This window comes from Oratosquilla oratoria, chromosome 1, assembly GCF_046742065.1.
Source record: "Oratosquilla oratoria isolate Oo_2021 chromosome 1, ASM4674206v1, whole genome shotgun sequence".
Classification (NCBI taxonomy): Eukaryota; Metazoa; Arthropoda; class Malacostraca; order Stomatopoda; family Squillidae; genus Oratosquilla; species Oratosquilla oratoria.
In genome coordinates, this window is record NC_134777.1 from 57,035,165 (window position 1) to 57,056,629 (window position 21,465).

General features: G+C 40.4%; 1 protein-coding gene across 5 annotated transcripts in view; it reads right to left on the reverse strand.

The window, feature by feature from the left end:
* Positions 1 to 21,465, reverse strand: part of Grp170 (hypoxia up-regulated Grp170 co-chaperone protein) — a 65,716-nt gene that overhangs the window by 26,899 nt on the left and 17,352 nt on the right. For 4 of the 5 annotated variants that reach the window (XM_076187709.1, XM_076187831.1, XM_076187612.1 and 1 more), the window contains 6 exons: positions 19,753 to 19,961; positions 19,401 to 19,587; positions 18,253 to 18,402; positions 12,510 to 12,707; positions 4,508 to 4,585; positions 3,226 to 3,413 (listed from right to left, as the gene is read on the reverse strand). In XM_076187709.1, coding sequence (XP_076043824.1) covers positions 3,226 to 3,413; positions 4,508 to 4,585; positions 12,510 to 12,707; positions 18,253 to 18,402; positions 19,401 to 19,587; positions 19,753 to 19,961 — 1,010 coding nt within the window. The remainder of the gene's footprint in view (positions 1 to 3,225; positions 3,414 to 4,507; positions 4,586 to 12,509; positions 12,708 to 18,252; positions 18,403 to 19,400; positions 19,588 to 19,752; positions 19,962 to 21,465) is intronic. The other variant, XM_076187757.1, reaches the window with a different exon arrangement.

Below are 21,465 nucleotides of genomic sequence, written 5' to 3' on the forward strand. Positions count from 1 at the left end.
TAAGCTTTCTTCACTCGTTCTTTCCATGTGTCCAAATCATCCCAATACTCTTTCATCAACCCTATCTCCCTAATCCATTTCCACCCGTTCTCCTCCTCATTTCTCACTCTATCTAGCCTAGTAACCTCAATCATACTTCTCAGGAATTTCATCTCAAACACATTCAAACTCCTCTCTTCCTCTCTTATGTTCCATGTTTCTGACCCATACAGTGCTGTCAGCACAATCACTCCTTCACACAATCTCCTTTTAGCATCTATTCCAAAATGTCTATTTCTCATTACACTTATTAATCCACCAAGGCATTTACTCAATTCTCTCAATCTACATCTTCCACACCCCCACTCTTCCCTTTCCCTGCCACATTTGCACCCAAGTATCTAAAACTATTCACTTCCTCCAGTCTCTCTCCCTTAATACATACTTCCAGTCTGCTGTCCATCTTTTCCCTTGTACACCTCATCACCTTACTTATACCCACATTTATCTTCAACTTCCTTCTTTCACACACTTTCCGAAACTCTGTCACTAACTTCTTCAATCCCTCCTCTGATCCTGCTACAAGTGCAGTGTTGTCAGCAATCAACAGCTGGCTTATCCCCCACTTTTCTCCATTTTCTTTAACCATCTCCAACCCCCCACCCACCACCCTTGCATTCACCTCTCGAACCACCCCATCCATGTATAGATTGAACAGCCAGGGTGACATAACACATACCTGATGAAGTCCCACCTTTACCTCAAATCATTCATTCTCTCCATTTCTAATCCTAACACAAGCTCTACTACTCTCGTAAAAACTCTTGACTGCTCTTAACAGCTTTCCTCCTATCCCATATATCTGCAATACCTCCCACAGTGCCTTCCTGTCTACTCTGTCATAAGCCTTTTCCAAATCCATAAAAGCCCAAAAAACATCCTTACCTTTTCCTATAGCTTTCTCACATATCTGTCTTACCACAAAAATCTGATCTACACAACCACTACCTGTCCTAAAACCACACTGTTCCTCACCAATTACTCCCTCTGTTCCTCTCCTAATCAATCCTCTCAATCAAGACTCTTCCATAAGCCTTCCCAACTACACTCAACATGCTGATCCCTCTGAAACTACTACTCACACTTGTCCCTTTTCCCTTGTAAAGTGGAACTATACAGGCACTCCTCCAGTACTCTACCCTCTCTTAAACAAACATTGAATAATCTCACCAGCCAGTCCACCATAACTGTACCTCCTTTCTTCAGACATTCTGCATGGCATCCATCCAGACCAGGTGCCTTACCTGCTCTCATCATCTTAACAACTGCCTTCACTTCATCTTTCCTTATTTCTCCTCCATTTTCCTCACTCAACTATCTTTCCCTCCATATGCTCCTTCACATTGAGCAACTCCCTAAAATACTCTGCCCACCTCTCTCTCACTGACTTCTCTTCCATTATCATCTCTCCATCTGCACCTTTTACCATTTCTTCTCTACTTGATTCACCTCCTGTTCCTCTTTTAATTTCTCTCCAAAACATCTTTTTATTACTTTCATTTTTTTCATACTCTTACCCTGTTTCACTTCTGCTCTCCTCTTTGCCTCCTTAATCTTGTGCTTTACTTCTCTTCTCTTTACTTTGTACCTCTCATATGATTCCCTCGTCCTAATTCGTAACCAATCTATGAAAGCTCACTTCTTCTCTTCTACACCCTTCTTTGTTTCCTTATCCCACCACTCACTACCCTTCCTGCTATTTCCTCCCATCCTCCTTGTTCCACACACCATCTTTGTACACCTTATAAATTCCTCCTTGAACCATCCCCATTCCTAGTTCTGCTCTATCCTTCACTACCTCCCACTCCTCTCTCAGCTTTTTCTACTCTTCCTTTTCTTTCTCATTTAAACAGTTCACTCTGAGTACCTCCCTACCTTCTGCCCTTTTCCTCTTTCTCCACCAATTCTCTACTCTCAATTTACCTTCCATCAGAAAATGATCTGATATTTCCCCACTCTCTCCCCTTAGAAAATGTACATACTTAACTCTTCCTACCATACTCCTGTTCACCACTATATAGTCCATCAATGCTGTATCTGCCACCTTTCCATCCACCACCCTCTTCCATGTGTATTTATGCTTGAATTTCTTCCTAAACACTGTATTTGCTATCATCAACTCTCTTTCTAGACACATCTCCACCATCAACTCTCCACTACAATTTTTTCCTGGAACTACATACTTCCCAATCACTCTGTCTATTTGTTCATTTCCTACCTTAGCATTAAGTTCTCCCAATACAACTACATTGACATTTCTCCCTAATCCCTCTATGCACTCATATCTATCCAAAAAGCCACCTTTTCCTCTATGCTCTTCTTACTACTAGGCCCATACACACTTACAAAGACCCACATCTCCCTTCCCAGCTTCATCTTCATCCACATCAACTTTGAAGAAACCTCCCTTCTTCACTCCTGAGAACCTCCCAATTACACTCCCAAACTCACACTCACCCACCCTTTCAACTTAATTTCACTCAATGCCAACACATCCATCTTTCTTCTCACAAACATACTGCCTACCTCTTCCCTTTTACCCTCCTCTGTACCACATCCACGCACATTAAAAGACCCAAACCTTAGGGGACTAATTGGAAAACTCCTAGACCCTCTTATGACTAATTTTTTTTAGGAAATGTCCCCTGTGGGTCTACAGGTAGGATTCCTTGTCCTATCCCGCATCCCATTTTTCTGTTGCCTCTTACGACTCAAGTGGGAAGACTTGGTGGTAGCAATCTTTTCCCCCACCACAGGGTAGGCAAAAAAAAAAGGAAATGAATATTCAGAGAATTGGTACAGGACAGTAACAAGGGGTTGGGGGGCAGCATAATGGAGGGACAGTTGCAGTATAATTAAAGTGTCATCATTTCTCTATAAACAGAGTCTTCCTCTATCACAGACAAAATGATGTGTGACTCTGGTCCATAGGGGTGCCCCATATAAACCCTAAATTATCACCTGTATGTTACTTTGCCACAATAACAAGCAACCAATACTTGGAATACTTTTGAATAATATATTCTAGGAATAGATTTTTTATTTATCTCTCTGGGCTTGGGTTGAGTGAAGCAGTGTGAATGCACAGGTAAAATGTTTCTCACTTGTAAATTTGAATGAACTTTTACATCTTTTGTATAATTCAATGGGAAGAATGTACTAATCCATTTTTAGTGTACTACTTACAAAACTTCTTGTTTTGGAAGGTGAGATGTATCTCCGTAGTTAACAGCAAAGTCGAAGTCTGCAGTATGCTTATTGAAAGTCATAACTTTCTTTTGTGGATAATTGTTTGCAACAGCAAACAAAGATCTCTTCACAGATTTGGTCAGCGTCTTTCCATCATCAGTTTCCACAGTTCGATCAAAGTCTACCTGTTCAGAATGAAAATACCAAAAATCCAAAGTTAAATCCATCAAACTTCCTCAATTTTTAAGTGAAGCACAACTATGAGCTACACATAATGAATTATGTGCAGTAGTGAACATGATGAGATCAGTTATCATGTTTATATCAAATTACAGTAAAAATTTCAAGTTCCCCAAGTAGAAATACAAATCTTTCAAACATTGTGCTACAGTGGTGAATGGTGCATGCTACAGTATGCACACACAAAACTAAACCAAACAGACTGAAAGTTGCAAACACAATGGAGGCATTTAGATATATGCACTCATCATAGAAAAAATGTGCAAAAGTTTACCAATACCAATCTCTTAAAATGACACTCACAAATAGTTCACATTAAGAAGTTGCAGTATACTATATTCCACTATCCAAATGGCTTTCATGTTCATTTTCAGTTCTACAGGAGGAGTCAAGAAAAGACGGAGGGAGGGGTGTTGGTTGGGAGTGTAGTATGTGGGGATGAAATGGGTTGGGGTGGATTTATGACTGATTTTGGCTACCTCCCTTGTAAGGGGGAAAAGCCTTTGGTGTTTTTGTATATATATATATATATATATATATATATATATATATATATATATATATATATATATATATATATATATAATATATATATATATATATATATATATATATATATATATATGTACAGTTATATTACAGTATCATATCAACCATGAAAGCAAGGGCTGTGGAGAAGAGGGTCATGAAGCTATAAAAGCTTAGTCAAGATTCCAAACAAACAAAATGTGCATGGGTGACAAAATTGGAGAAGAGTGTGAAGATGGGAATGACCTGTTCTGTGAGAGAAGTACAGCAATGATGAATTGGTAGCACTGCTAAGGAAGTAAATTGGTGCATTTTTCTAATGGTTCAAGCAGGAAGGAGTGGCCGAGATAATAGATGTAAACACAAGGGGCAATGAGTTCTCTTCATTGCCAAGGTACTTGCAGCACCCCAAGTGTAAATACAGAACTAAAGCTGTATGCATATTGACAAAATTCATAAAACAGCTGAAGCCCCACAGGAAAATTGACCAAGCAGTTGAGATGAACCTAACCATTTTGCTGATTCCCTTTTTCACGGCAGCCCACCAACTTCCCTTTTCATCAGAAGTCCCATTCCTTTGAAAATAAATCTAGGAGGGAGCAGAAGAATATTTGTTCATGCATACAAGAATTTGAACTTGGCAATACTAGTGGTAACAACTAAAAATAGATAAAATATATCACCATGCATTAATATGCACAAAAGAAACAATAAATGTTACAACTATTTACTGACAACCACAAGAAAATATATACACTAAGTGGATGGCTGAATCAAAGCATACCTCAACTCCACCCTATTTATTAACTTTTACAACATGCATGGGAACACAATGGTGGCATTCTCATCCCCTCTCTCTCCATCTCCCACCAGAGGAGCAGGAGAAAATAAAATATAGTATACTGGGAGTGGTTGGTATAGGTGATTTAAGAACAGCAGAAACAAGAGCCAGTAAAAGTTCAAAAGTGACAGAGCAAGTGAATGGAGATTTGTTTCTGAACATAAGAGAATGCTGCAGGTCTCGGACCCATTGGGGTTCCACTAAACACCTTAAATATTGATTGCCTATGATTATGCAATCAATACCTCAGTATTGGAAATAAACATGTACAGTGCTAGGTTTTTGGATGGGTGTAGGATGAGTGTAGGGAGAGTGCATGCTCTGACTTGGCCAACCCCCATACAAGGTGAAAAGGTCTTTTGGTATATGCATGTGTATATATGCAATGTGGAGTCGTTGGTATAGGTGATTTAAGAACAGCAGAAACAAGAGCCAGTAAAAGTTCAAAAGTGACAGAGCAAGTGAATGGAGATTTGTTTCTGAACATAAGAGAATGCTGTAGGTCTTGGACCCATTGGGGTTCCACTAAACACCTTAACTATTGATTGCCTATGATTATGTAATCAATACCTCAGTATTGGAAATAAACATGTACAGTGCTAGGTTTTTGGATGGGTGTAAGATGAGTGTAGGGGGAGTGCATGCTCTGACTTGGCCAACCCCCATACAAGGTGAAAAGGTCTTTTGGTATATGCATGTGTATATATGCAATGTGGAGTTCTTGTCTTGTGATCTAAGTATATTTTTATATGAACGCACTAGAGGGTACCTGGGCAGATTATTGTAGCTATTTGAATAGAATTCTGCTAGGGTTGTATTTATGTTTAATTTAATGGCCTTCATTTATGTTATGTGATGCAAAGGGTGTGAGAGCCTGAAGGGGTCTTCCACTGTACTCTGTGCCTATCATTCTCATGTGTTGTACTATGGGAAACATTTTGGTTTAAATGTAGCCAATTATTCTTAATGCTGTAGTTTATATTGTTCATAGTTTTCCCTTCCCAAACCTGTCATCCAGGAGGAGCCAAGAAGGGAGGGAGGGAAGGGTGATGAATGGGAGTGGAGTATGTGGGGAAGAAATTGTTGGGAGTGGATTTATGCCTTTGACTTTGGCTACCTCCCTTTTAAGGGGGAAAAAGCCCTTGGTATATGTATGTATGTATCTCAACTACCTGTTAATTCTTTCTAGGCAAGATGTAAATAACTTGGGTGAGATTGTATCACCTTTCCATAATCTTCTATAGAATTGTTGCCTTTAGTTTCACATTGGAAACTGAGGCCCTACTATATATCTTCTTGGGCTTGTCTGTGTTGTACTGGTGTGACTGTTTCCGTGTTACCAGTTGCTGGTTATAAGCTCTCCTTGTGTGAAATGGGAGTTTGAAATACAATTTGCCCAGTCTGGAAACAAGAGTGTCAGCTCTCTAGATGTGGGAGAGGGTGTTGAGTTTTGAAGATAAGCGGCACAAACATCATTCTCTTTGCAGGACCATCACTTGTAGATACCTATCATTGATCTCTGTCCAGAACGTTAAATAATTATCAAAGGTACAAGTGTTAAATTTGTTTACAAATACCCACATAATATATCCAATACATGCCTGAAAGAGACTCATGCAAACAGTTGTGAAGGATGAGATGTTGCAATGAAGAAAGATGACTTGTGGGGTAGTGAAGGGCTTGGTGCTGGCACCTGTAACTTGATATTAATCAATGATGTGATGAATAAATAAGCAGCTACACTAATCAATTTGCTGATGATGCCACGATCATGAAATGAGTTAAAAGTGAGGAGGAGTAGAGACTGCTACATTAAGACAAAGATAAAGTTCATGAGTGGAAGATTAAATTTAATACAACGAGCAAAACTTTGGAAATGAGCATAGTAGGAACAGACCATAATGATGGAGTTATATAATAGGGAATGAAAGAAAAAAAAAAAAAAGGAGTAATGAATGTTACTAAAAACACACACACATTAACAAAATAATGGGAGGGATACACACTCTGTTAATAAAAATAAAAACTAGCATTTCATTGTAAGGATGAAGGTATGATGAAATTTTAAATCTTATCTGCCCTAGATTGGAATATGCGGTGGTGGTGTGGCCACCACTGCATAAGACATGTGCACGAAAAAGTGAGAAAAGAATGAGTGGCAATTAGAATGATCCCTAACCTCAACAGACAAAATGTACAAGGAGACATCAGATAAACTGGTATTTGAAGAAGAAGAAGAAGAAGAAGAAGAAGAAGAAGAAGAAGAAAAAAAAGAAAAAAAAAAAAAAAAAAAAAAAAAAAAAGGATAAATAAATAAAACAAAATAATAATAACCCAGGGGGAGAACATAATCATTATAAGGAAAGTTTAGCAAGGAGAGAGAGACTGGACCCCATGAGCATCGCTTCATTCATGTCTGCAACCATAAGGTAAGTACACATATCATAAAAAGGTCTTGGTCTTGTACATTATATCAGGATTTTGATAATAAAAATTCTTGGTAGCAAAATGGCTTACTGAATTAAAGTATATATGTATGTACGTATGTATGTATGTCTGCAGTGTCATCCGCAAACAAAAGCTGGCTCACCTCCCATTTTTCTCCATTTTCTTTGAACATCTCCAATCCCTGACCCACCACCCTTGCATTTACTTCTTACACCACCCCATCCATGTATAAGTTGAACAGCCAGGGTAGCATAACACATCCCTGACAAAGTCCCACCTTTACCTTGAACCACTCACTCTCTCCATTTCTAATCCTGACACATACTCTACTACTCTCATAAAAACTCCTGACAGCTCCTAAAAGCTTTCCTCCTATCCCATATATCTGCAAAACCTCCCACAGTGCCTTCCTGTCTACCCTGTCATAAGCCTTTTCTAGATCCATAAAAGCCCAAAAAACATCCTTACCTTTTCCAATAGCTTTCTCACATTTCTGTCTTACCACAAAAATCTGATCTACACAGACTCTACCTGTCCTAAATTCACACTGTTCCTTGCCAATTACTCCCTCTGTTCCTCTCCTAATCCTCTCAATCAAGATCCTCCCATAAGCCTTCCCAACTACACTTAACAAGCCTCTGAAACTACTACACTCACACTTGTCCCATTTTCCCTTGTAAAGTGGAAATATACAGGCACTCCTTCAGTCCTCCGGCACTCTACCCTCTCTCCGGCAAACAATAAATAACCTCACCAGCCAGTCCACCATCACTGTACCTCCTTTTTTTTTAGACATTCTGCATGGCATCCATCCAAACTATGTGCCTTACCTGCTCTCATCATCTTAACAACTGCCTTCACCTCATCCTTCCTTATTTCTCCTCCATTTTCCTCACTCATCACGGTCATTTTCTTAGCACTTCCCACTGCCACTATCTTTCCCTCCCTATCCTCCTTCACATTTAGCAACTCCCTAAAATACTCAGCCCATCTTCCCCTTACTGCCTTCTCTTCCATTATCACCTCTCCATCTGCACCTTTTACCTTTTCTTCTCTACTTGATTCACCTCCTCTTCCTCTCTTAATTTCTTTCCAAAACATCTTTTTATTACTTTCAAGATTTTCTTTCATACTCTTACCCCATTTCATATCTGCTCTTCTCTTTGCCTCCTTTACCTTGTGCTTTACTTCTCTTCTCTTTTCTTTGTACCTATCATATGACTCCCTCGTCCTATTTTGTAACCAATCCGTGAAAGCTTGCTTCTTCTCTTCTACAACCTTCTTCGTTTCCTCATCCCACCATTCACTATCCTTCCTTCTATTTCCTCCTGTCCTTCTTGTTCCACACACCATCTTTGCACACTTTGTGACTCCCTCCTTGAACCATCCCCATTCCTTCTCCACTCCTAGCTCTACCCTATCCTTCACTCCCTCAGCTTCTTCTTGTACTCCTCCTACTTTTCCTTTCAAGAGTTCACTCTAAGCGCCTCCCTACTTTTTGTCCTTTTCCTCTCTCTCCATCTATCCTCCACTCTCAACTTACCTTCCACCAAAAAATGATCTGATATTCCCCCACTCTCTCCCCTTAGCACATGTACATCCTTAACGCTTCCTATTATACTCCTATCTACCACTACATAGTTCATTAATGCTCTATCTACCACCCATCCATCCACCACCCTCTCCCATATGTACTTATGCTTGACTTTCTTCCAAAACACTGTATTTGCTATGATCAACTCTCCTTCTAGACACACCTCCACCATCAACTCTCCACTACAATTCTTTCCTGGAACTCCACATTTCCCAACCACTCCATCAATTGGTTCATTTCCTACCCTAGCATTAAGGTCTCCCAATACTACTACATTGCTCTTGTAGCAGGATCAGAGGAGGGATTGAGGAAGTTAATGACAGAGTTTGGGAGTGTGTGTGAAAGAAGGAAGTTGAAGATAAATGTGGGTAAAAGTAAGGTGATGAGATGTACAAAGGTTGAAAGTGGCAGCAGACTAGCATTAAGGGAGAGCAACTGTGGGAAGTGGATAGTTTAAGATACTTGGGTGCAAATGTGGCAGGAAAGGATGGAATGGAGGTGGAGGTAGAATGTAGATCAAGAGAAGTGGGTAAATGTCTTGGTGGATTAAAAAGTGTAACGCGGAATAGAAATTTGGGAATGGAAAATAAGAGGAGATTATATGACAGAGTGATTATGCCAACAGCACTGTATAGGGCAGAAATATGGAACATAAGAGAGGAAGAGAGGAGGAGTTTGAATGTGTTTGAGATGAGGTGTCTGAGAAGTATGATGGGGGTTACTAGATTGGATAGAGTGAGAAATAAGGAGGTGAGGAGAACAGGGGTGGTAAGGGTGTTGGGAGATAGGGTGGATGAAAGTGTTGGAATGGTTTGGACACATGGAAAGAATGAGTGAAGGAAGGCTAGTAGGAGAGGTACGGAAGACAGATGTGGAAGAAGTGAACATGAGGGGGCAACCTAGGATGAGATGGAAGGATAGGGTGAAAGGTGCTTTGGGGAAGAGGGGAATATCTCGAGGAAGGACGGGAGAGGACAGAAGACAGGAGATGCGTGAATGGAGAATGGTTGTATATGGATGATGTTGTGATGCTTGAGGTGGAATGGATGGGGGGATGGGGGATGAGGGAGTATGTGTGAGAAATAAATTGACACAGCCTGAAGGGGTTTCTCCCTATTTTCTCCTTTTCTGCATGTGGGGTTGGAGGGCAGGGGATTGCCAATTTAATGAAGTGGCCTTTGCTGTGGATGTGCTGTGTCTTACAACACTGCTTCTGACCCAGGGCAGTGGACAAGATGCAGGGATGACCCTTCATCCAGGAGGTACCAAGATAAGAGGGAGGGTATAGGGTGGAGGGGAATGGAATGTATTTAGGGTTGGTATTGATGGGAATGGTTTTTATGATTTTTTATTTTTGGCTACCCCCCTTGTAAGGGGGATAAAGCCTTTGGTGTATGTATGTAAGGATGTGTGTATGCATGCATATGTATATGTATATATATATCTACATATATATATATATATATATATATATATATATATATATATATTTGGAAATAAACTCTCCTACTGGGATTCGAACCCTCGCCAGAGCGGCTTGCTTCGTAAAAGATATATATATATATATATATATATATATATATATATATATATATATATATATATTATATATATATATTATATACAGGGCGTTTGTGATAAATTTGCCAATTTTTTTTATATTCTGCCATTTCAGAACCATTTGAAGGATTTAATAGCAGTAGAGTGCAATGGATAGCTGATCCAGTGTTATTTGGTGGATGTGAGGGCTAGAGAGCATGGACGGCCGGAAAGCATAGGAATATTGGAGGAGAGTGACCTGCATCATCATGATTCGCACCAGGTTAAAAAATTCGGAAATCTTAGCTGCAGCTCAGTGCTCCTTGAATACTGTAAAGGATGTGATATGCAAGCTGGAGAATTGCGATGGAGATGTGGAAGCAGTGGCTAACAGGAAGGATCAAAGCAGGCATTCTGACTGTCTGCACATTGAAATTTGTCGAGAAGCTGCAAAAAAAGATGCAGCAAAATCCAGGCAAGGCAATGCGGACCTTGGTGAGAGAGATGGGCGTCGGAGTGGCGACTATGAAGACAACGTTGAATGAGGATCTTTGCTACTCTTCATACAAGAGGCGCAAGGGCCAACTACTCACTGCCAAGGCCCAAGAGAATAGCCTTACAAAAGCCAAGAAACTTCTCAACAAGGTCAAACACCCAGTTGAGCTGGGAATGCTCTGGTTCTTCTCAGATGAAAAGAACTCCTGCCAGGACCAGTTGCACAATGGGCAGAACAACAGGTGGCTAGCCTACAGTCTGCATGAAGTCCTACGCTTCATGAAGACGAAATTCCCTCAAACTGTGACGGTAGGTTTGTTTCCAGCAAAGGCCATGTCATGCCGCCACACATCTTTGAAGAGGGACTCAGACTCACTTCAGATGGCTATATTGAGTTGCTGTCCACTGTTGTCAAGTGCTGGGTGGAGAGGGTGGCTGCAGGAAGACCATATGTGTGGCAGCAGGACTCAGCTCTGTGTCACACCTCCGGGAAAACCCAGAAGTGGCTGTCTGAGAACTTCTATGACTTCACCAGTCCCAACATCTGGCCCCCCAACTTGCCTGATTGCAACCCCATGGACTATTATGTGTGGGGTGCAGTTGAAAAAGACACCAATCGTACTGCCTGCAACACCAAGGATGAGCTGATTGCCAGGATCAAACTGGTGTTCAGGCATCTCTCGAAGGACACCATGAAGGCCACGTGCTGCAGGTTCAGGTCCTGCCTGGAGGCTGTGGTGGAGGCTCAGGGTGGCTTCTTTGAGTGAGCTGTATTTGGCAAAAGATCCTCTAAGAGATGCACTTTGAATTTTGAGAATACATCAATTTTTGGCCAAGATACGACTTTTTCCTTTCCGAAAGAGTGTAAAATTTATCCCAAACACCCTGTGTGTGTGTGTGTGTGTGTGTGTATATATATATATATATATAATACCAATATAGATAATTACACTCTGATTACTCAAATCTGGAAGAAATCTAAGATATCAACTATGGAGAGTAATAATCATGACGCAATTCCAACATCAATACAAGGAAAAAGTATGTCATGGGAAAATATTTCAATTAGACACAATACTTACAAACTAACCTTTTGGCAAATTTAGTAAAGAACACCACCACATTTAAGGAAATGGAGATGTACACATACATGCTACCAAAAAGCCTTTCCCCCCTTACATGGGGGGTGGCTAAGCATACACCCACTCTACAGCCATCCAAAATTTATTTACCATTCCTATCTTATCTCCAATATTTAAGGCTCATCAAGCAATGTTGCCCTTCCAGTATTCACGAGGAAAAACAAAAGTAAATTGAATTTCAATTATAGATGCATCCACATTCATGTGTGGAATCTTACATTCAGTACATACTATACTAAAAAAGGCATATAATATAATGAACAAAATGCCAGATACTTGAAATGGTACACATGTCCAAAGTTCATCTACATTTATTTGTCATGAATACTGCAAGGGAAATGCTGCATAATGATTACCTAGTACTGGACCCACTACAAACTTTCTTTAGAATAACATGTTTAATAATGTACATTTGTGAAGAATTTCAGTGAATGCTATAGAAAAATCCACTTACCTCCAGTGGGAAGATCACTGCATCCTTCACATGGAACTTCTTAACTTTGAAGCCTTGCCCAAGGTCAGCACCCCGATAGATGGCCCCCATAGCAGCAGCTTCATCAGCATTGATGTTCTTACCCAATTCTTTCCCCCAAATATTCTGCAGGATACTTTGAATACGAGGCACTCTTGTGTTCCCTCCTACTATGATAAACTGTCAAGGAAATAATAAAACCCATGAGTGGCCATTATTATGCATTAATTCATCTTTCATAGAATATTAAAATCCTGTGAGCAAAACTAGTCCTCAAAATTATTTGCAATAGAAAAAATGTTGGAACTGTCCTATATGTTTACACATAAGGATATTCTTAACAGCATGGATATATTCAACTGAATCTATTTATAAATCTTATAAAATGGTCCCTAATGACAGTTCTGTTTATTCTAGCCCTATTCTATAATAACTTTCATTTAAGATTATTACCTTTCCATACTTGCACTTTTAACCAAACTCCACCAGTGACAAAACCAAACATTACTAATTTCTATCACATCTTGTAATTTTTGTGAATTGTACAAGGGGACGGAGAGGGGGGGGCCGCCGATTGAATGAAGCGGCCTTGCTGTGGATGTGCTGTGTCTTGCGACACTGCTTCTGACCCAGGGCGGTGGGCAGGGTGCAGGGATGACCCGTCATCCAGGAGGTGCTCAGATGAGAGGGAGGGTGGGAGGGGTGTGGAGTGCATTTGGGGATGAAATGGGTGGGAGTGTTTTTATGCCTTTCCCTTTTTGGCTACCTCCCTTGGAAGGGGGAAAGCCTTGGTATATGTATGTATGTATGTGTATATACATTAAAAAAAAAAAGTTATTCTAAAATCTGTGTTCACATCATACAACTTTCATATACCAAAGATTCTTGATTTTTTAAACCTATTTTTTCTGAAATGCCTAGACATGATACTGTCTCAAATGGAAAATAAATAAATCTGATGATTTGGTTTAATATCACAAACTCCACCCTATTAGGAGGCTATGGTGGTGCCCCTTAAAGATGACTTTGTAGCATGGAATTTAATTAACCATGCCCTTGGTTCAACTCTCCGGTGTTTGGGTTCGACCACCAACACCTCGACCTTTGCTGCAAATAATGACACCTTAACCCCTTCCATACGGTGCCGCACACGTAGGCGTCATGGACTTAGATCTCGGTGGCAGCAGCCAATGCCAGCCGTACGACGTGTCGTAATAATACTCGCATCATAAAATATAGTCACCGCTTATATCAATCGTTCTCTCTTCACCCGTGAATTTTGATAACCATACAAAATGCGATTACAAAAGAATTAGAAAGAATGTCATTATGGAGGGGCGACTACAATAAATATAATCAAGACGCCGATATGGCAGCCTCGCGAATACACTCGCTCCCCATGACGCCTACGTGTGCGGCACCGTATGGAAGGGGTTAACCTGGTTGGCCAGCAAGCTATCTAAATACCAAAAAGCTTCTTCTTTCTTGTATGAGAGGTATTTACCGACCTAGTTTACCTAGTTGTATCTTACGGGAAATGGGAGCTAAGCTTGTGGTCTCCCATCTTTGTATCTCTCCATATCCATTTTCCTCTTAAATGTTTGTACTATTTTTGCACACACTTTTCTCATCCAGTGTGTTCCATACATCCACCACTCTGTGGGGAAAGATGTCTTTTTTCAGGTCTCTTCTATAACTGTCCTTTTTAAGCTTCTTTCCATGTCCCCCTGTATTTCTTTTATCCCAATTTAGTAAGTCTTTTCTGTCAAGGACTTCCCATGCCCTTCATAATCCTATAGATGGTCAACAAGTCACCTCTTTCCTCTGTTCCAGAGTCAGCAACTCCAATTCTAACAGTCTTTTTTCATACGAGAGTTTTGATAGTTCTTGGGCCATCCTTGTAGCTGCTCTCTGGATTCTCTCAATCTTCTTTATATTCTTTTTTGTACTGGGTGACCAGTGTCTCTGCATACTCCAATTTAGGCCTTATCATTGTGACTAGTATTTTCTTTACAATTTCTACATCCAAGTAGGTAAAAGCCACTTTTATTGCTCTTAGCAAGTAGTAGGTTTCACCAACAATCTTGTTTATGTTTGTCAGGGGACATAATATCTTTTGTGATGATCACTCCCAGGTCTTTTTCAGATCCCTCATTCTTAACTTCTTTTTCATACATACATATATCAAAGGCTTTTTCCCCCATACAAGGGAGGTAGCCAAAAAACAAAGGCATAGAAACCACTCCCACCCATTCCATCCCTTACATACTCCACTCCCCTCTACCCTTCCGCTTATCTTGGCACCTCCCGGATGACGGGCCATCCCTGAATCTTGTCCACTGCACTGGGTCAGAAGCAGCATCACAAAACACAGCACATTTACAGCAGGGCCGCTTCATTAATCGGCGACCACCCTCTCCCTCCCCTCATGCAGAAAAGGAGAAGATAGGGAGAAATCCCTTCTTGCTGCGTCAATTTATTTCTCATCCATAGTCCCTCATCCCCATCCACTCCATCATGCATCACAACATCCACAAACGACAATTTTCCATTCACCTCTACCTTCTCTCCTCTCCCGTCCTTCCTCAACAGATATTCCCCTTTTTCCCAATGCCCCTTTTGCCCCACCCATCCATCATATCCTAGGTCAACCCCTCATGTTCATTCCTTCCACATCTCTTTTACTAGTCTTTCTTCACCCATTCTTTCCATGTGTCCAAACCATCTCAATACTCTTTCATCAACCTTATCTCCCAACTCCCTTTCCACCCCTGTCCTAAGCTCCTCATTTCTCACTTTATCCAGCCTAGTAACTCCTAACATACTTCTCAGGCACCTCATCTCAAACACATTTAAACTCCTCTCTTGCTTCCTTTCCTGCCACATTCATACCCAAATATCTAAAACTATCCACTTCCTCCAGTCTCTCCTTTAATACTCACTTCCAGTCTGTTGCCACTCTCTCCCCTTGTACATCTCATCACCTTACTTTTGCCCACATTTATCTTCAACTTCCTTCTTTCGAACATTTTCCCAAACTCTGTCACTAACTTCCTCAATCCCTCCTCTGATCCTGCTACAAGCACAGTGTCATCAGCAAAGAACTGGTTCATCTCCAACTTTTCTCCATTGTTTTTAACCATCTCCAATCCCTGACCCAGTACCCTTGCATTTACCTCAAACCACTCACTCTCTTCATTTCTAATCCTTACACAAGCTCTACTACTTGTAAAAACTCTTAACTGCTCTTAACAGCTTTCCTCCTATCCCATTATCTGCAATACCTCCCACAGTGTCTTCCTGTCTACCCTGTCATAAGCCTTTTCCAAATCCATGAAAGCCCAAAATACATCCTTACCTTTTCCTATAGCTTTCTCACATATCTGTCTTACCACAAAAATCTGATCGCTAACCCTACCTGCCCTAAACCCACATTCTTCCTCACCAATTACTCTCTCTGTTCCTCTCCTAATCCTCTCATAAGCCTTCCCAACTACACTTAACAAGCTGATCCCTCTGAAACTACTACACTCACACTTGTCCCCTTTTCCCTTGTAAAGTGGAACTATACAGGCACTCCTCCAGTCCTCTACCACTCTACCCTCTCTTAAACAAAGATTAAATAACCTCACTAGCCAGTCCACCATCACTATACCTCCTTTTTCATACATTCTTATTTTATATCTTCCAGATATCCTTTTTTTACTTTTTCCAAACTCCATTATGCTAGATTCTTAAGTGTTGAATTCCACATTCCACCTCTAACTCCATTCCCAAACCTTGTTTAGATCTCTCTGTAATAATTCACAGTCCATTTCAGTACTCACATTCTTTCATCTGCAAAGAAGCTCGTATAATATTCCACTCCCTTGTCCATGTCATTCACATAAATGGCAAACATTATTGGAGCCAGCACTGATCCTTGTGGGACTCTACTAATTACTTCTTCCCAAGTAGAAGTCTTCTCTCTGAGCACTACCCTCATTTTCCTTCCATGCAAAAAGTCCTCCATCCACTTTAGTACTTTACTGCATATCCCTCCCTCCTATAGTTTCCATCTTTCTTAAAACATTTTTGTGAGGGACTTTATCAAAAGCTTTTTGTAGATCTAGCAAAGTGCAATCAGCACATCCATCCCTTTCCTGTATTATTTGCCTTGAGTAAAAGTAGATCAAGTTTGTGGTGCACGATCTTCCCTGTCTGAATCCAAACTGTCTCAAATTTAGAATATTGTTCTCCTCCATCTACTTTTTATAACTTTTTTTTTTGCAGATTTTTGCTTCTGTGCTTGTAAGGGAAACTGGTCTGTAATTTGTTGGGTCTTCTTTATTTCCTCATTTATAGATTGGTACAATATCAGCATTTTTCTAGTCTTGTGGTATTTTTCCTTCTTTGAGCAAGCAACATATGTATATTTTGTCTATTAGTTCTTCTTTGCATTCTTTTAATATACAATTTCCTATTCCATCCGGGCCGTGTGATTTTCTAACAATGAGGTTCGTTATTTGATCCATTATTTCTGTGTTATCATTAATTCCTTCAAGGAGGGGATTTCCCTTCTCTCCCTTCAACGTGTTGTATTTTTTCTCTTGTGAAAACAGACTTAAAATGTTTGCACATAACTTCCACCATTTTGGTATCTTTTCTGTATTTGGTGTTCCCTTGGCGTAGTTTCACTATTTCCTGCTTGTTTTTCAGTTTCCTATTTACATATCTATAGAATAGTTTTGGCTGATCTTTACATATCTATTATGTCTTTCTCATATTTACACTTTTCTTCCCTACATATTTTATGTATTTGTTCCTTTGGTTAACATATGACTGCCCCTTGCTAGGTTTGTCTTTTATCCATCTCTTCCAAACTATGTCTCTATCTTTTACTTCACTGCACCTTCTATTAAACTCACATTTTATGTACACTCTTGTTTTTGCTTTGGTACATATTTTCCCAGTTCTTTACAAATCTTCATCAGAACCATCAATTTTTCTTCTACTTGTGTTTCTTCTTTGTAGAAAATTTCCCAGCTCACTTCAAGAAAAAAAATGTCCTAATTTCTCAAAGTCCACTTTGCCATACATCAATTTGCCCTTTCTGTGTTTCTATCTCTATATATATTTCCTTTTAATTCTAACACGAGTAGTATCTGGTCACTCTTTGTAATTGGTGTCTTGTAATAAATTTTGTCTACTATTTCAGGTTCTGACATAAATATTAGATCTAGTCTTGATGGTTCTTCATTATTTTTAAATCTAGTGTTCTTCACCCATTGTGTCATTGTATGTTCCATGGCCATGTCGAGTAATACATTTCCCCATTGATCTTCTCCACCTTTCACTGTCATCTCTTCCCAACATATTTCTTTGCAATTAAAGTCACCCATGAGTATTGCATTACTTCCATCCATCAGCATCTTGTTAAATAAAGATTTAGTATCATTTAACATTTTGAAGTGATCTCTGCCCAAGACCCTGTTTTTGGGGGCACACTTCCGCTTTTATTGTGATCATCTCTACCCTATTCACTCCACATGTAACTTTCATCACATTTAAGTTCTTCTTAACCAGGAACATGACTCCTCCACCCTGTTTCTCTTCCCTATTTCGAAGCCAATGATTATAATCCATGTCCAACGATGTTTGGTACTAGTGGACCTCTTAATTTTGTCTCCAAGGTATGCAGCCACCTCCACCCATTTGCTTCCCTTTTAATCAAACAAATAAATACCTGGCCAATGTCCTTTAAGTCCATGGCAGCATTACGAAGTGCAGCATCTACAGGTGCTCTAACACGTTCAAAAAGATCAAGACACAGCTTTTCAAAGTCCTCTCTGGTCACATGAAGTCTGAAATCTTGTTCATCAATGACTCCTTCAACCTGCAAATCAAACAAAAAATACCCTGTCAGCATAACTTTTTTGAACTATTGCTTTCAAACCCATTCATTCTCTTTGCACTGAGAAAAACCACCATTTCACCACATCTTCTTTGAGCTGAACAAATCGGTTAGGTGTTAGCTACAATTCAATCAATCATAGCCTTGAATTTCAATGACTGGAAACCCACAACTCCATGGCAACTGGCAATGGTCCTCAAGCCCTCCCACTGATCTCTCTATGAAGAAAAACTGACCTAATGTCTAAATCATATCAGTATAGAACTGTTTCTATATCACCAACTGAAATTTGAAGGTGGGGAGCAGCTGCAGTTGTCAGCCCTCCTTGTGTTTAAAGATAGAGGAAATATAAATAAAGCTGATAGAGAGAGATCTTAGGCCCAGTCAAAAGACCAAGTGAAAGCCCCCTCAGGGTTGAACTTCCAGACAGAAGTGAGAAAGTTGATGGTCTTTCTTCATAAGGGTCTTAATACATGTCTTGATTCATCAATCAATCCATAGTCCTGGATTCTCCTGCAGAAGACCCATGGTTACATTCATCAAAGCTCAACCTTTAATTGAACAAAAGTTATATAGCCAAAACAAATCCAATATAGCCTATTTCCTTAATGAAGATTTAATGACAACTATGCAAGCATCATGAGGCATGAGTGGGCATGTGAGGATGCTGGTGTCAACATCATGATTATATTTATTTTGTAATTGTAACTGAGTAACCCCTGTATTCTGTGAACTGATTTGATCACATTTTCTGTGTTTCTTATTACTCAGAGTGAAAGAGAATGAGTAATAGAGCAGTGACTTCATACTTTATAACGCAAGTAGTGAGATGCATCATACATTAGGCATCCAATGCTGTGTGCAAGAATTTGACTTGTATTGAAGAGGTTAAACTTGGAACAGGAACATGCATAAATGAATAATAGGATTCAAACAAAATTATAATTTTGCCACCTTTACACACTTTTAAATCAACATACCTGACTGATGTAGTCAGAGTTTGCTGAGAGAATGTTTTTAAGTCGTCCAGCTTCCTTCATGAATTTTGCCATTGCACGCCCAGACTTGAAAACATCACTACTGGTTTTTTTCATTTCATTGAACTTGGTTGCCAGGAAATCTCTTAACCTTAGTTGCATCTCCAAACCACCAAGGGTGCGGTCATACCTTAAATGTAAAAACATACGATACATTAATGCATAGTGACCTAACTCGGACTGACAGCAATAACTGAAGAGCACTGAGAATGGAAAATTCTAGACATAACACTATCATATCTAAATCATGTAGCTTCAGCCCATAATTCTAGATGAACTCTGCAGACACACCTACCCAATACCAAGTATATTCAGTTGTGGGTTAGTCTCAGTATAACCCCTGTCCTTTGTCTTAATTGTCTGATACGAAACTATTGAGGCTGTTGTGGATGATGCACCCATGTCATAGAAAAGAATATGCTGTATAGTTTCGTTGATCTCCTTGCGTCTGAACATTCCGTAGTTCAGAGCCACAGCGGTGTTACTGTTCATTAGAGAGAGGACCTGCAAATAATAATAAAAATTCATAAAGACCATGATATGCATACATACATACATACATATACCAACGGCTTTATTACCCCCTTACAATGGAAGTAGTTATGAAACATACATACATATACCAAGGCTTTTCCCCCCTTACAAGGGAGGTAGCCAAAAAGGGAAAGGCACAAAATCATTTCCACCCATTCCATCCCTGAATACACTCCACACCCCTCCACCCTCCCTCTTATCTGAGCACCACCCTGGATGATGGGTCATCCCTGCACCTTGTCCACTGCCCTGGGTCAGAAGCAGTGTCACAAGACACAGCACATCCACAGCAAGGCCGCTTCATTAAATTGGCGACCCCCCCCCCTCTCTGTCCCCCCAATGCATAAAAGGAGAGGACAGGGAGAAATCCCTTCGGGCTGCGTCAAATTTTGCTCACACATACTACCTCACCCCCCATCCCCCTGCCCATTCCACTTCATGCAATCACAACATCTTCCATATACAACCATTCTCCATTCACCCGTCTTCTGTCCTCTCCCTTCCTTCCTCAACAGACATTCCCCTCTTCCCCAAAGCTCCCTTCACCCCATCCATCCACCTCATCCTAGGATGTCCCCTCATGTTCACTCCCTTCACATCTGCCTTCCATACCTCTTTTACTAGTCTTTCTTCACTCATTCTTTCCATGTGTCCAAACCATCCTAATATTCTTTCATCAACCCTATCTCCCAGCTCCTTTTCCACCCGTTCTCCTCCTCACCTCCTCATTTCTCACTCTATCTAGCCTAGTAACCCCCATCATACTTCTCAGACACCTCATCTCAAACACATTCAAACTCCTTCTCTCTTCTTCTCTTATGTTCCATGTTTTTGCCCCATACAGTGCTGTTGGCACAATCACTCCTTCATACAGTCTCCTCTTAGCATCCATTCCCAAATGTCTATTCCTCATTACACTCTTTAATCCACCAAGGCATTTACTTGCTTCTCTCAATCTACATTCTACCTCCACCTTTTCCTGCCACATTTGCACCCAAGTATCTAAAACTATCCACTTCCTCCAGTCGCTCTCCCTTAATGCTCACTTCCAGTCTACTGCCACTTTCACCCCTTGTACATCTCATCACCTTACTCTTACCCACATTTATCTTTAGCTTTCTTCTATCACATATTCTCCCAAACTCTGCCACCAGCTTCCTCAATCCCTCCTCCAATCCTGCCACAAGCGCAGTGTCGTCCGCAAACAACAGCTGGCTCCCCCCCCACTTTTCTCCATTTCCTTTAACCATCTCCAATCCCTTGCCCACTACCCTTGCATTTACCTCTCGCACCACCCCATCCATGTACAAGTTGAACAGCCAGGGCGACATAACGCATCCTTGACGAAGTCCCACCTTTACCACGAACCCTCTCCATTTCCAATCCTGACACAAGCTCTACTACTCTCATAAAAACTCTTGACAGCTCCAAGAAGCTTTCCTCGTATCCCGTATATCTGCATAACCTCCCACAG